The sequence below is a fragment of the Echinops telfairi genome, unplaced genomic scaffold (genome assembly GCF_000313985.2).
Source record: "Echinops telfairi isolate 266 unplaced genomic scaffold, ASM31398v2 ScPeMD7_3;HRSCAF=10, whole genome shotgun sequence".
NCBI classification, from domain to species: Eukaryota; Metazoa; Chordata; class Mammalia; order Afrosoricida; family Tenrecidae; genus Echinops; species Echinops telfairi.
Window position 1 is genome coordinate 14,598,107 of NW_022103899.1, and position 16,823 is coordinate 14,614,929.

The 16,823-nt window shown below is 37.2% G+C and overlaps 1 protein-coding gene across 2 annotated transcripts in view; it reads left to right on the forward strand.

Moving 5' to 3' along the window:
• The first annotated feature begins 1,839 nt into the window (after nt 1-1,839).
• COL3A1 (collagen type III alpha 1 chain) overlaps nt 1,840-16,823 on the forward strand; it is a 41,350-nt gene continuing 26,366 nt past the window's right edge. The window contains exons 1-6 of one of the 2 annotated variants that reach the window (XM_004701484.2): nt 1,840-2,002; nt 12,356-12,558; nt 13,696-13,746; nt 14,366-14,479; nt 14,989-15,072; nt 16,498-16,551. In XM_004701484.2, coding sequence (XP_004701541.1) covers nt 1,918-2,002; nt 12,356-12,558; nt 13,696-13,746; nt 14,366-14,479; nt 14,989-15,072; nt 16,498-16,551 — 591 coding nt within the window. In that variant the 5' untranslated portion in view covers nt 1,840-1,917. The remainder of the gene's footprint in view (nt 2,003-12,355; nt 12,559-13,695; nt 13,747-14,365; nt 14,480-14,988; nt 15,073-16,497; nt 16,552-16,823) is intronic. The other variant, XM_045294703.1, reaches the window with a different exon arrangement.

Here is a 16,823-nt window from a genome sequence, read left to right on the forward strand (position 1 = left end):
TCATGAGTATAAGATCTCATTTAGTATTTGAATGCTAATTAAATTTAGAAGTTGAGCAAAAACAAAAACTGCAATAAAACTACCATATTACACATGTAGTATCAAAAATAAAGCATTATTTTTTTAAAATAATACACTCAATTTTCCTGTTGAGAAAATATTTACATGAGCAAATTTAATAACGTCCAACTTTAATTGATTAAAATAATAAGAGAAGCTATTTGATTATAGCATATAAAAGACGTGGCTTTCCGCTTGAAAGTGAAAAGGTGCACAACTTGGTCCAACGAGTTGCCCTGCCCTGTCATGAGATGATGTTATCCTCGTGGGGCCAACTTGGTTTGGGCTCCTGGCAACTAGGGATACAGAGAAAGCAAGCAGACCACTGTCAGCTCATGCTCACTGAATGAAAGCATACCTGGGAAACACAACATAAATTGAGTAAAATAGGGAGACATGAATTTCGAGAAAGAAAAAGACAAAGGCATTCTACCAAGACAAACGTTTTGGGTTGGGTCTTAGGGAATCAGCCATTATGCACCTCTGTGGTGCAGTGAAAGTTCGCCCACAGGGAGACGGACTTGACTACGTTTTGCATGGAACAATACATTCAGATCACCTGGAGTCGCATTGGAAGCCCTGTGGTGACATGGAGAGACGACGAAGGGATCACGCACTGATGATTAGGATGTAAAGCCAGCTCTTGATTATTAGGTTGTCAACCAGCATAGTTTTCCTGCTGAGATTTATCAAAGGCCTATAATATTTCTTCAAATCACATAAAATGTGAATTTTTCCTTTTTTTTTTTTTTTTTTGGAGCAATAGTTAAGTGATTGGCTACTAACCAAAAGGTAGGTGGTGTGAAGCCACCCAGGACAAAGATGGGGTGCTCTGCTCTCACTAAGATGACAGCCTAGAACACCCCTAGGACGGGCCTCCTTGGTCACGTGGGGTGGCTGTAAGTTGCAGGAGCTCAGGCAACAACTTTTTTTTTTTGCCCTGGCATACCATGTGAGAAGCTGTTTCTCTTTAAATTTCTCATAAAATCAGGACGTGAAAAAGGCTGGATTTTCTCTAGAAAAATCTGTTCTGACTTTCACAAGCAGCATAAAAATTTGAAAACTCACAAGAAAGCAATTCTTGGCTTATTGAAGAGCTCTGTGAAAAAAAGAGAAGCAAGTCCAGATCAGCATCGAACGTTCAGGGTGCCATTTCGACGTAGCTCAGAGAGGTTTTTGACATTTGCTTGAAATCCAACGTCCAGGCCGTCGGGGGTGGGGGGTGGGGGTGAGTGAGCCCGACAAACCAGTTAATCTCTTCCAGGTCTCTCTTCAAATTGAGCCAGGATGGATTCTGGCAAAACATCGACATAAAAACCTTCTGGCAAGATAGTTTGCAAATAGTCATGCCCAAGAAATGGGTATGAAGCCATTTCTCAAACTTATATCACAAGTACAATATTACTGAGAGTCATTAAAGAAGCACATACATTTGATTCTTAGAACACGATAAAACAGAGTACTTCAATATATGTTCATAAGTTACACCCCCGCACATGCACACACACATAGAAAAGCTGAAAACCTATAAGAAACGTCTACATAAGCAGACACACACAAGTTCCAGATGTGCTGCTTTCCATGCTCTGTGGGCTGGGTCTTCTATAAGGGGGAAGAGAAATATTAATCATTTCTTTTACTGCTGAGGGGATGGGTGCTGCTCTCATGTTTCAGAAAGGGGCTGGAAAGTGAGGGAAGCCAAGCTTTTTCCTATTTAAGGCCAAAGCAAAGCAAGCTCAGTGGCTGAGTTTTGTGACGGGCCCGGTGCTGAAGGGCAGGGAACAACTGATGGTGCTACTTTGAACTGCTTCTCTTTTCTCCTTTTTGCACAAAGAGTCTCATGTCTGATCGTTAGACATGATGAGCTTTGTGCAAAAGGGGACCTGGCTGCTTCTTGCTCTGCTTCACCCCACTGTTCTTTTGGCACAACAGACCCAAGATGGTGAGTAGGTACTGATTTCACGAACTTTCTGAGGCTTGTGTCTTTACTGCTCCTTACAAAGAGGGATAAAAGATAATGTCTCCTTTCAGTTCCCAGTGTAATGTTGAATGAATCATGATGGGGCCTTTTCCATTTGTGTAAAAAGAACAGTATCATTTGTGTTTTTAAAAGCTCTCTGGGTGTTTTCAGGGGGGAAATGTTCTTGTTTTAACTTGTTTTCAGGGTAAAGGCACTGGAAACTTTTAATGTGACTTTTTAAAAACTCCCTTCCTGGATTGTTAACATCTTGGAATGCTTCCCTGGGCTGTCTGGAAGTTATTGGCCTCTTGTAATACCTTTATGTTCTCCTTTGTATGCTGCATCCTTTGTGAGGATACAATATGAATATTGAGTATTGTTTTTCCAATCAGATCATGTGTTTTAAAATAGCATGCGTTAAAAACTATCGGAAGGAAATTCTTGTGTATTATTAGATTCATTAAATGTATTTCTGTACAATGTCGGCAAGGTATCAGTCAATACTCTTTAATGCATTCAGACGGTTAAAAAGTGTTTCAGCATCTTGTTTCTATTCTGTATCTAACATTTACAGGGTTGATTAACGCACACTTTCTAATAACATATTGTTGAGAGTGAAGTATTTTCTGCATGCTCTATTTTACCTGCACTTGCATTAATGAAGAGTATACTTTAACAAATATATTTTAAACACGAATGTGTTTTTACCTTTCTACAAATGCTACTAGTCCCATTTGACTTCAAAAAGTTATTTAGATATGCTTTCTAGTAAATGCATGTCGTGATTTTTATGTTCTTATTTCCCTATTGTCTCATTACTTATGTGCAATCACGTCTATTAATTCTTATGTTCCTTTTAGCCATGAAAATACTGGGCAAATTGGAATGAACATTTCCATATAAACATATTAAAATGCCAAATTTAAGGATACTGAAATAATTACAAAGACATTTCATTTTCTATTTGCACATAATTAAAAATGCTTCCATGTTTAGATCTGTACTTATTGCAAACATTGGGCATGAAAGCAAGATTTTATAAAATATCAATTATTTGCGGTGACTTCACAAGTAACAAGAAGGTGGGTGGGAGAGACACAATGCCATTTCATGTTCAGCTCATGGCCATAAAAGAAAAAAAAACGTGCTCATCCCACCCTTTCATTCCGCTCTCCTGTCCTCCTCCCTGCCTCCTCCCCCCTCCTTCCTTCTAATCGCTCCACCCCTTTTGGCTCCTTCGGAACTCCTCCTCCTTTTCTTTCTTTTGCTCATCACCCCGCCCCCTTCTTGGGTAAGCACATTCCCCCTCATTTCCCCCTCCTCTTTTTCCCCCTTCCTCCATCCCCCATCATCTTCCTCACCCTCGAACCTTCATCCTTCCATTTTTTTTCTCTCTTCCTCTTTCCTCTCTATCCTGTCTCCCAAGAAAATATTTGATTAGGATACCAAATAAGGACCACCCTGCACTCGCCCAAGGCAAGGTGGGACGTTTGGTAGGCTACTAAATGCACCTCATTGCTCATTTATTGAAAAGATGCAAATCTTCCATTTTTAGTTGCAAATAGTTGCAGTTGTCTAAAGTCTTGCAGTATTTTAAAAACATAATATTTTCTTCTCTAGTCCAACTTTAGAAAGAAAATAAAGGAGTTTGATACCAACAGTATTTTTATGTTGCCTAAAGCCACCAGTCTTTTCTTTCTAGCTGTGGGAAATAAGAGTTCCTTAGGGAATGTATCTGATACATTTAAGTGTTCATAAGCTAAAAAGAAGTTTAGTGTTGTTTTCGTCTGTTGTAAAACAAACAGGTTGAGTGTTTAATCATGCGTCTTATTTTCTGTATAGATTCAACAAGAAAGCCCTGTAGGTAGCTAAGTCTGAGGGCGCTTACGGGCTGATAAGATGCGCAGCATTTGGGAACAGTCAGAAGAATTCTGGACTCTTGGGTTTTTGAGCACACTTCTATTGAATAATCACTTCCATTCATGAGAGTTTTCTGAAGCATAAAACACGTCTTTACAAAGAATTGTGTTTTTACAAATCTGTGAAAATTCTGCAATATGACGTTTGGTCCACAAACGGAGAAACACCGTCTATTTTCTGTTTCCTCTAGTTTATAAAACATGACAAATTTAAACGTCAGGGGTCGCCACCTAGTGGCTGACAGCAAAATGCCTATTCCTAATACCGCTAGGAATGCTGCGTAGCTGGAGTAAGTAGAATTTAAAAGTGAAATTTCAAATGTTAAATATATGATTTTTAGCGTTAAATGTCATTCTATTATAGTATTGACACACAGTGGCAACACTATGCAAATATTTTTTCAGTAATGTGACTGCTTCCAAAAGTACATAGAAATTAAAAAGTTTTAAGTCTCTAATGTAATCTTTGTTTAATGTAAGTAGTTGGCACATTGCTTTTTAGATAAACGATGGCTAGATAACTGCTGCTAAGTAATTAAGGCAGAAAGAAGACTTTTTTTCTAATTAAATATGTTCTAATGTTAGGACTTCTCTATTTAACTATTCTGATAATTCCGTAGAATAAACCATGAGTCTTTACTTGCTTGGAAATTATAAACGTGTAAATGAACTCCAAATACGTTTCTTATTACTTGTTATGCAAGTCCATTTTCCATTGTGTTTACTTGTTAACCAATCACATAACCTTCATGTTTCTGATTATGTTCCCTCCCCGAAATGAGCTAACAGGGAAAACATGTCGCACATAATCATGAGAGACCCTGGGACTTTTGAGGGAAAAGAAAGCATAATTGCTCAGACAAATCAATGTCAGTCATCTAACATGTTTTCAGTGCCTTCGTTAAGACAGAGTTAAAACCGGAACCATCATTTGGTTGAGCCCCAGGTAACTAGAGAACACAACAATGCACTGAATGTCTAGTGTCTGCATTGTCTTCTTTTCACCTATTTCACCGACATTGTATATTGTTCTAGAAAATATGTGAATGAAGGCACATACAGAGGCATTAAAAAGGTAGATATTTTTGTCTTTAATACTCAACTTTGAGTTGGGGATCCTACTGAGAAAAAGAAGTTTAGAAGTTTATAACTTAACCAGAGATGATCATCAAATTTGTAATTGCATAACTTGTAAGTAAATAAAGTCTTATTGATACAAAAGTGTGTGTTTTTCATTTCTGATGCCTTACGTTTCCTTAGCACCTCAAAAGCATTTTACATCAGCTGATGTGAATATCAGGAAGTAAATAGGTATCCTGAGTCAATTAAAGCAAATTAAACAGCTTTATACGAGAAGAGCGGAAGCCCCTGGAAGACCGGAAGAGGAAGACTACCATTGCATGTCATTCAGTCATTCTAATTCCTGGGTGGATGTCTTAGCTACAGACGAACTTTTTAACAAAGGCTGTGTGTTTTCCAGAAGTTTCCTTGAATTGAAAGGGCAGATGCTCACAAAGGCCACTGCTCCACTCTTAGTCTCGTGCCAGCTCTAGGCTGTAGCCCCTCACAGTGAAGGGTGCCATCCACGGAAACAACAGGGTTGCCATCTGGATGACTCTTGTGCAAATTCCAAAGATTTATGTAGCCTAGTTCTTTTATTTTGTAGCATCAAATGCTCTCACCGCCTTGAAATGATTAAAGTGGATTGCTTAAGAGCTCAACCTTTGAAGATGAAAGATGTTTCCTAGCTGACCATGAAGAACATTTGTAAAGTTTCCAGATCTACAATGGCTTTCCAGAAACATCTCAGCGGACTGGTTCTTATAAAACTTATTTCCCCAGAAAAAGAATCCCATTGTTTTCCACATTCACAAATACAAGCACATAAACAAAAGATCCTAAGAGTCTGCCTTTTAAAAAAGATCCAGTGTTTTCAAGGGGGAGAAGGAATGCTCTGCATGTTTCTTGTCAGGACAACAACGGAAAAACGAGGCAGCGTTTCTCCCACAAATCATTTGTTAAGTGCGTCGTGGAGAGTTACATTAACGACCAGAGTCTTTGTCTGTGCCTAATGAAAACACAGCACTAGCGAATTCCTTTCTGATAAACTAATAAAACCCTGGTATTTTCCATGACTGAAGTAAGGAATTGCCTTTAACTTGTCATTTTAATGAAGAAAATGAAAAGTTCAAAGATGTGGGGCAATGGTTAAAATGCTCCAAGGATGTAAAAATCCAAGATGAAAGTTTCAAAACATACTGAAAGTAAAATTTGTTTTGAAAAACAACATTGAGACGTTTCTACCTCAGTAAAGGAGGAGCATTTAGTTTCCAAAGACTCTGTTTTTAGTTGTATTTGTGATAGAGGCTGGAACACATGAATACACTTCTCAAGTTAATTGAAGTCAGAGAAGCATTCCTTTGGGTTTTCATAGCATGTTTATAACATCCAAACTGAAAAGGGGAACTTCTACTGAAGTTAACAGTGCATTAGTATGAATCATTTGGTAGCTATGTTTTCTGAAGAACAACTTTAGGGAGATCTCCTAAACATAATTTCAGCAATGGATTCAGACCTTGATCTGTTTTGTACATTTGGGGGGAGAGGGGGACAAGGAGGAGTGGGGGTTGTTGTTTTTAGAATCCCATTTCCCTGGACAAGGTGAAACTGAAGGCTGCCTTTCTGAACCACACTTGAATCCTGTTGGTTGTCCTTAGGGAGGCCTTGCAGATACAATTCTTTTTCATAAGGCCAAGAGACAACGGAGTATAACTAAACTGCAGAGGCTTGTCCTCTTTTGGAGACCAGATAGTGAAGATATGTTGTAGAAAAAATGTTATTTCTTTAAAACATGCCTTTCTACACTTTGCAGGGCTTGCACACCCTACTGGGGCAAAGCTTTGAAGTTGATCTCTTTCCTCTTCGACCATCTTTGGCACAGCAAAAAGGGAATAAAATGTAGTGCTTAAAATGATCAAATCTCGAGCCAGCCTCCTAGGTTCCCATGTTAGCTTCATCACTTAGCATGTAACCGGGTGAAAATTACTTTTCCTTTCGGTGTCTGGGATTGTTCAGCTGTAAAACTAGACTTTGGGCTCTTGAGAGGATTAAATAAGATAGACGCACAAAGCAACGGGATCAGCGGCCGTCACATGGGCGGTGCTATGCAAATGATGCCTAGTATTAGTTTCCCTCCTATTGGCTAACAAATTTGCCATAAAGAAAGACTAAAAGTATTTGACGATAGGCCCAGTGGACTCAATGGCAATTAACAACAACAGTTGGGTGAGATAAAGAAAGTAAATTGTAAACTCTTGGATACCAAGTATAAATTTTAAGGGTGTTTGCCAACTTTAGAAAAATTCAAGTATATTTCATTCAGTGCTTTTATTATTTGACACGACTCACGTTGCATTACAGACACAATAAATGATTATGGCATATAGAAGATGTTAAAATTTTCTAATTATTTTTTGTTTTGCTTTGGTAGAGTAAACTGTTAATTACTCAAATAAAATTTTTGTTTGGAGACGTAAAAGTCATGTATCTATAAAGAATAAAACAGAAACATCTGGAAATGATCATTTATAGGTTTTTTGTTCATTTGTTTTTTATTGTTTTGTTGTGCTTTTGGTGGGGACAAGAAGAAACAGAATTTACTTTGTTCATGAAAGATACCTCTTCAAATTTAAAAAGATTCATCTATATAGGCCTAAACATACTCCCTGCAGAGCCCATTTTGTTACCTCATCTAACATATTTTAAGATCTTCCTACCCACATCTAGAACTCTATGTAATAAAAATGTCTTCCTAGCATATGTGGTATTTAAAAATCAAACATATTTCACTTGGAGACAATGTAAATGCTATGCACCCCCATTTACAAATCATTCAACTTTCCGATGTAGAGGGAAAATAATGCTATGATAGCTTACTTTATCTGTTATTTTTAGATGTGCAGATCATAGAACATCTTTCTCGAGACAAGGATTCAGTAAGAAGAGAAAAAAATTTGTCACCAAAGCAAAATTAAAGTTTTAATCGAATATTTTAGGAGAATAGTACTTTTCCTCCACAAATGTGGATCATTTTTACTCAACAAATGGTTCTGAGACAAGCCTAATATACTCTACTCAAATCACAATGATAAAAGTCCAAAAACTCTACCCGACTTATCATTTGTAGAACTTAAATAAAATCAACAAATAGAATAGATTGTGATCATTTTAAAAGTTTTACTCTGATGCTCTAAAAATGAGAACTGGGAAATAAAGGAAGATAAGAATGGACTATGTCCTGCGCTATCTTCATTAATTATTTTGTAATTTAGAGCCAAGGATGGAGATGATTTAATCTAATCATCACCTGTGTGGCCACAAATACATTTCAGACACGGATTTTTGCAATAAGGAACAAGACACAAAGTGACATGAGGAGTTGGAAGAAGATTTAGTTTAAACGAGTATAAAAAAAATTGAAAAATCTATTACTTTGCTTAGTAGTAAAAATTAAATTTGCCTTGTATTTAATATTTTTGTTAACAGTATTTTGACACACACATGCACACACACACACACACACTTCTCTACAATCATGATATATAAGACAGGACTTATATGACATGACAGTTATTTCACCATCTCAGTATCTCATTTCTAAATGCAAAAGATTATAATATTTTACTTCTTTGGAATCTGGAGCACTCTTTTCTTTACAATGCCAGGATTTTCACACACATAGCTAGGCTATGGTGCTAAAACTGAGAACTAGGAGACCTTTGAGTAAGAGGTTTGATTTCCAGTAGGAATATTGTCAGCCATATTTTGTCATATGCAGAACAGTATGCTAAATGACACTGCCTACAATTCTCCCTGTCTTCAACAAGGGTGATTGACATAGAGAACATAGGGACTGAGTTTCAACCATGTTTCTAGAATTGATTTTTCACAAGAGTCAAATTTCTTTTAAAGTGTATATGAAATAAGCTATGTCAATAAAACTGTAATGATCTTTATTTTCTCAAACAAGCCAACTTTTTCTTTTACTTAGAATAGTTGGATTCTCACTTGCTGACAAGCTACATATTCACCATGTTAACTCCTCAGCAAGTGAGAAGGATGAAAAGTCATGCCTGGTGCCCGAGCTGGTTACATGTTGGGCTGCTAATTGCCAGGCCTGCAGTTCAAAACCAGCAGCTGCTGCAGAGAGAAAGACGAGGCTTGTACTCCTGTGAAAGGTTCACTGTCTCAGACTCTCACAGGGGCCTCTCTTCTCCTCCCTAATGAGTCACTGTGTATCAGAAAAAAAGTACATTAAAATAACTCAAGTTTTAAAATGACATCTGTTTGCCTTTTTAAAATTCTATAGATGGTTTCTAATAGAGTTTGAAAGCAAGAGGCTAAACAACAATTTTTATTTATATAATATTGGATAAAACCTAATTCTAATAATTCTCATACAATTTTATAAGCCAATAATGTGCTCAATTTTGAACATAATTTGCAGGGCAAATGGGAAATATTGTAAATCTAGTGATATTATGACACTCTAGAGACATAAGCACAGGAGGATGAAAACGCGGACTATCAAAGGTGTATGTTAATTTCAAGATGATAAGGAATACATGAAGAGCAGATAATTTTAAAATGAAATGAATCGATCTAGCTTTAGCTGCCGCCTTCCTTCATGTATACTGTGTCCTCAGTGTCCGATACTTGCTTTTTATAACACAGGTACCCTGCAAGCATAGAAACATCCTGATCCAGAAACGAAGGCAACGTTTTAAACTAGTATTTTCAAGGGTAGGGTAAGGTTTGCAGTTCATATTACTAGTGAGAATGTCTTGATCCAAAATTATTCTGCAGGAATATAGATGTAAATTTTCAAAGAAGATTCATAGAAAGAAAGGGGGGCCCCAAGCAAAGAACAAAAGGTGCAACAATCAGTGCTTTTAGTTCACTGAGCAATCATAACATCTTATTAAAAATTTCACATCATTTTTGGTGAAAAAGAACAGTTTTAAAGCATAAGACTTCAGTTCTCCTTATGAAGACAAATGAGTTTATTGCCTAGACCCTCTGATATGATCACCTTTCATAATTACATGAAAGAAAGTAATTGTTCTTCTTTTAAATACATCTTTCCTAGCACCATTCAAATAGGTTCACTGCATTTACATTGACGTCAACATTTTGGTATTTCGTTTTATTTATCTTCACTAAGTAGAAAGAAATGCTCTTTTAAAAAGCTTAGGTAATATTTCTTTCCAATAATCCAACCTATTTGCTTCAAACAGGGATGAGAACCTAGAATAATGGAGATAAACAGAAAGAATAGACAGATTCTTTTTTTTTTTTTTAACATTTTATTAGGGGCTCATACAACTGTTATCCCAATCCATACACACATCAATTGTGTAAAGCGCATTTGTACATCGTTTCTCAGACAGATTCTTTTTTATCTATTAAAAATTGCAGTAAAACAATGTTGCTCCCTTTTATTTGCTGTAAGTTGCATTGGGAACTTGTAACATAGTATGTGCACGAACTCCTAAAAGCTTCCTGAATCATGTCTCCAACGCTCTATCTGTCCCCTACATGAAAGTGGGGATCAAGCCCATTTTGATTAGTCGATAGGATCTGAAATTCTGTTTTCCTTTTTTCACTAATTGTACTAAGCCAGTCGAACCTATACAAACATAAACAAAGAATAAAAATAAATGGTTAAGAGAAGACTGACTTGTTACTTAAGGAGGTAATCCTCCTGGTTGCACATCATCTCCAGATGGAGAAGAGGGCGGAAGCCTCGCCGAGGCCCTTGGCCTGCAGAGCAGCCCAGAGCGCAGTTGTTAAAGCACTTGTTTCCGCCTAAGCAGGCCTCCTTTGGCAGACTTTTCAAAGATCTTGGCTTTGAGAAAATAAAATTTCAATGTCTCACAAAATACAAAAGTACTAAACAGGACACCATTTGTTGTTTGCAAACTTTTTACAGATGGTTAGAAACATTATTTATTTACTCAATTACCGGCGAGCTATCATAGTACTCTTTAAGAACTAAAGCTGTATTTAACCACAAGCCACAGCTGATGTCTTAAGAATTGAGACCAGGTTTTACGTTGGCAAACCCTAAGCTGATTCATTGTTAATAGCTGCTGAAATTTCAGTTCCTAACATATAATTAGGAAGCAAATCTTGGTTGAAGCAAAATTTTTGACCATTTTAAGCCACAAATATGCATGGTAATGATTCATATTTTTCCTTATTGTTCTTTGCCAATATTTGTGTTTTATTCTCAAAGAGGGAAAAAAAAGCTCCCCCCCTATTTTTGAAGTGTTTTGTTTTTCGGTGATTTGTAAGCCTCTTCACATCGATATGGGGCATACAGTATGTTGCTACACCCTGGCGTGTACCTGTTGATATCCAACAACCAGAGCGAACACCGACATTGAAGACGTAGAATGAGTTTTGACAATCTGCTCCCAGGAAAGTCTGGAAAGAATTTTTACACAGACAAGAGAAGCTTAGCTGCCCCCCCAAATTTTTCAACTAGGTTAATAAAACTCTTCAGAATTAATAATAAACTCTTCTTTATTCTTTAGCATTCCCATCGACTGTTAAAGCAAAGAACAGTGATTAAGTAGAAAGTTCTTTTCAGTTGCACAAACAATAAATATATACTTGTGGACTTTAATGATGGTCATTGGAATTAAATCCCCATTAAACAAAAAATTAAATACCTATTGACCTTGAAAATTTATTATTGTATCCCAATACTGATGTATTTAATAAATAGATTTGGGATTGTAAGCATTATCTTATTTTTTTAGCAGATTCTGCAAAAAATATGATTTTTTTGGCACCTTCACAAATTCATTTACTGAAAATAAAATAAATGATCTCTTTCAAAATATCTTCAAGTGTTTGGGTCTGTTAAGCTTTAAAATGTGATTTGTATGTGCCAATGCCTAAAAACACATCTATTCTTTTAGCTGACTATTCATAAATGGTAGCTCTAAGTCTATTATGGTTTCTAAGAAATGTGAAAGAAATATGATAAATTCTAAAAGACATAGCTAATTCTTTTGAAAGGCAAATGCATATCTAACATAAAACCCGTACTTTGTGTTTAAGAGAAAACTGAGATCCAAACATAGGTCATTGAACTTCTAGGAGATATTATTTTTCATTCCTTAAGCAAATATTCTTATCAAGTTGCTGAATCTCATCCGCGAGTTTTCAGATTTGATTTTGTGTGTGCATTTTCAGTTGGTAAACTGTCAGAAAAGGCTCACCAGTTTTCAAGTTCAAAAGAGACTTTTGCTTAGACAGCTATTGAACATAGTCAGGGAGGTATAATTTTGTAAATGTCTTTAAGCAAAATGTGAGAAGGCATCATGCCATTTGACTTCTTTTCCAGTCATAACCGGAGGATGCTCCCATCTCGGTCAGAACTACGTGGAAAGAGATGTCTGGAAACCAGAGCCGTGTCAAATATGCGTCTGTGACTCAGGGGCTGTTCTCTGTGATGAGATCATCTGTGATGACGAAGAACTAGACTGTCCGAACCCTGAGATCCCATTTGGAGAATGTTGTGCAGTTTGCCCGCAGCCTCCGGTATCTGTGAGTTTGGGTTTTTTTTAAACGGCAAATTGCAAAATCCACATATTTGCACGAATAGCTCTTACAGTGCATTTTGGCTTTGTAACAATCTTTGGCTTACTTTATTCTTTCATATATTGAATTCCTCATAAATCATTCAATAGGCAGTTAGAGGCAGGTATTGCTAGGGTCTCTCTTCACAATAAAATGAATCACCGCATTCATTTAGCAGATGTTTCTTATCTGCCAGACATTTTCTAGTCTCTTTAGGGTATCACCTTAGGAGTACAATTTTTGCTGAGTATGGTACTTTATTTCTTAATGAAATGTCCAAATACAGTGGGGCAACAGCTCTAGCTCAAAGTCCTGCAGTGATACCATCGTTGCAAACATCATGGTCTAAATGCCCCTAGTGCTTCACAGCCTAAAGAACGATACCAACTCGGGAAAAGCAATACTGGAAACACTTTCTTTCCCCTGATGTGTCTCAATTTCAAAATTAAGAAAAAGGCATACAATACTTATTTGAGGGCTACATTCAGCTCTACTAAAATCAAGAATGAATATGAATGAAAATATGCTATGATCATTTAGCAGCTAATTTTTAGGTTCTTAAGATAGTTAAAAGCTAAGTTTATCTGGGTTTCCAGCTGATATTCGGGGGAGATATGGATATAGGCCCAATTTTACTTATTTTAGCACTTATTACAGCCACCATAAGAAAAATAGTGTGTGTGTCTGCACTTGAACATGAACAACTTTCCTTGGAGAAATCTGGCAGTTTAAAGAGATATAGCCATACATACATCAAGACAGTGACTAGAATACAATGTTGCCTGGTGAGATTGTGATTTAGTACATGGTGGGTTATGAATTTTCAGAACCGTTGGCTTCTTCATGCTTATTAGGGTGTTCTTTGCTGTAAAAATATGTATTGTTCTGTTTTTCTTGATCATTCGAAGCCTTTGAGAATACCGAAAGCCCTGAGCCCTGTCTTTCAAACAATCAGAATGATATTACCAGTGAATGATGAATGTTCCAATTTAATACTTGGGGTGAAGTGTGATTAGATTTAAGAGGTCACTGTGTAAATTGTGACATACTTCATGACAAAACTGTTCTTATGGTTTTTTAATCTGTGTCTTTTCCATTTATCAGCCTACTTATACACCTAATGGCATTGGACCTCAAGGCCCTAAGGGAGATCCAGTAAGTAAAGAGTCTTTAGTGAAATGAGAAATGACAGTTATGTTTCCATTATATATTTTTTGTCATCATATCCTTCTAAGATTTGAACTTTTAGGATGGATACATTTATTTTACTACTTAAAATGACAGACTCCTTCATTGTACATGTAAATATTCAAAGTTCTCAAACTTCATATAATGACTTTATCTTCACTCTCAATGTGAAAAAATAAATCATGGGTGAAAATAATCAATACCCAAACTAAACCCCAAGCCATGAAGTCAGTTTGGACTTACAGCAACCATCTAAGACACAGTGGAACTGTTCGAATAGCTTTGAGGCTATATATAAGCCTTTACAGAAGCACACAGCCTCATCTCTCTCCCCTGAGAAATGGTAGATTTGAACCAATTGATTAGCAACACAATGCTTAACTCATGCCACCACTAGTGCTCCATGAAAACAAATTACACCTAAATGATTAGCATGAATCAGATAAAAATATGTTTACGTCCAAGAAGTTAAATTACCTATCAATTCATCTTCTTGTCAGGTAAAGAAGGTACAGTGTGATAATGATTCTGAAGCACTAGATCTTCTGACTTTTATATATTTTAATCTCTGAATTTATTTTTTTAGGGTCCTCCTGGTATTCCTGGGAGAAATGGCGACCCTGGTATTCCTGGACAACCAGGTTCTCCTGGTCCACCCGGTGCTCCTGGAATCTGCCAATCATGTCCTGACGGTGGTCAGGTAATAAATTACAGGGCTAAAATCCTTCTCTCCCAACCTTCAAAGCTACCTAGTTCATTCCCTTGTCTTTGGACTATATTACTTCTCAACATTGTGGGTTCCCACCATCTGTTCCCTGCTTTTGTGTTTTAGCAAATTTTGATTTAGTGCTTGTATGTATCAAGCTCCAGGTCCTTTACAAATGTCCACTTTTCCTCATACTGTTATCACTGATATTCCCATGTCTTTACATATTCCCTTTCTCAGAAGACATTTAACATATATGCCATGCTTGAGAGATGAACCGTCAACTCCCCAAATAACCTAGAGAAACTGTCCTCTCGTCCCTCTCCAGCCCCAATGGTAAAGCCCAAGAATATCTGGACAAAAAACAACTGAAATACTGTCATGATTCTTTCTGGCATGCAGAAGCTATCAGTGAATAGTCAATGTTGAACTGCTAAATAATTTTGAAAAGAACTGTAAGGTACATACTAATTGTTCATAAATGTCTGGTCTCTTTGATACAGAACTATTCTCCCCAGTTTGATTCATATGATGTCAAGGCTGGAGGCGGAGGCGGAGGAGGAGGAGGAGTCTATTCTGGGCCACCTGTATGTACATATATTTCTCATCATTCCAGAGCTCTAACTGGGCTTCAAGATTGTCCATTCTTGGATGGTTATTATTTTGGGAAGGCAATATTGTTAGGAAATTAACCACAGTAGGATCGGTACACCCTGGCATCATGGTGCTCCGTGTTCTATCTGCTGTGTTGGTTCCTCATCACTTCTTTGTGACTGTTTCAACCGCCTGTCCTTCCTCGTCGGTCTAAGTACCTACACGGAGGGTCTGCTGCCCTCCATGCTTAGAGCTGACATTCCTAGGTAGTCCTGGAGTTGTAGCTGTTTTATTTGGGTGTTCCGTTTTGTTTACTCAACGCAGTTTCTCAGAATGCTTGTTTGTTTGTGTTTGTGTATTAAATGCGACTCTGTGGATGCCCACCAAGTGGTGACTCCTCAGCATAGCAATCTGTCTAACAAGACTTCAACTCAAACACAGAGATTCCCAGAGGCATTTGCAGAATTGGCTCAGGCATTAAATAGTCACGTTCTATCTGAAGGGTTTACCTTCCATGTAAACGGACTAAAATTTGATCGAAGAAAATTTCAAAAACATTTCCACTTGGGCACATGCACATACAATAGGATTTCCACGTAAAGGACCGTTGGTCCAGCCCAGAACTAAGGAAGGAGAAAACATCCCGGTGAGTAACAGTGTAGGCACATGTGAAGGAAGACATGATAATGGACTAGATTCTCTGGGATGATGAAAGATTACTGCGCAGGTTTTTGGTCTCTTATTTGTGATTTCCAAAACTATAACTGGAAACAAATCATCTACATTACAAATTGTTGTTTCATAAATTTCTCACCGGCATTTAGTAATAACATGCCACAACACTGAAGATTTCCTACTTTCATCTGAATTTCTGAGCCCTGATGAGTCACGTAGTCATGCTACCGTGGTTCACACATTACCACTGCCAAGATAAAATATTCATGCGGCAACATTTATATCAATGTGGCTATACATTTGGGATTGATTTCTAGCCCTGTTTTATAAATACAGCTCAGGAAATGTAAAGTGAGCAGATAATACTGGGCATTTCTGCCAGGGAACAGTGTGTTCTTCGATGCCCCCATCAGTCGAATAGTGCAGAGCCTCTCACGGCACGTTGGACTGACTTATTTCATATTTTGAAGCCCTGTTTTTAGGAGACAAATGGAAACATATTTTTACTGTTATGAATGTTTACTGATCCAGTGGAATTTAAGTTAGAGTGGTGACTTTTTAACTGAGCTCTATTTTTTTTGTAGAGCTCCCAAATCAGAGTCATGAATACTTTAAGGAAATATAACTGTTCTCATTTTAAAGGTGGCGAAATCAGATTTAAATAGAATCATTTCTTTCATGCACGAATACAGTATATTTTGTATGCATTCATGTTGTGTTTATCATTCAAATTTACATTCCAGGGTCCCCCAGGCCCCCCTGGTCTCCCTGGGACATCAGGCCATCCTGGCTCTCCCGTAAGTATAGCCCTTGGTGGTGTTTTCTTCTTCAGGAATATTGTACAAAGCAAATTCATAGAAATTCCTACTTTGATTGCTCCATTCACAACACGCATAATCACAAATGAGTAGATATGTCCTACCCAAGTAACGTACTGTTCTTTTAAAGGTGCTGAAATTCTGCTTTTAATGCCCTTCCACTAATACCTAGTAACAATAAAAGCTTTGATAATTCTGAATGACATATTTAATTGACATGGTATAGGGCTTCAAGTCCAAGACAATTCATT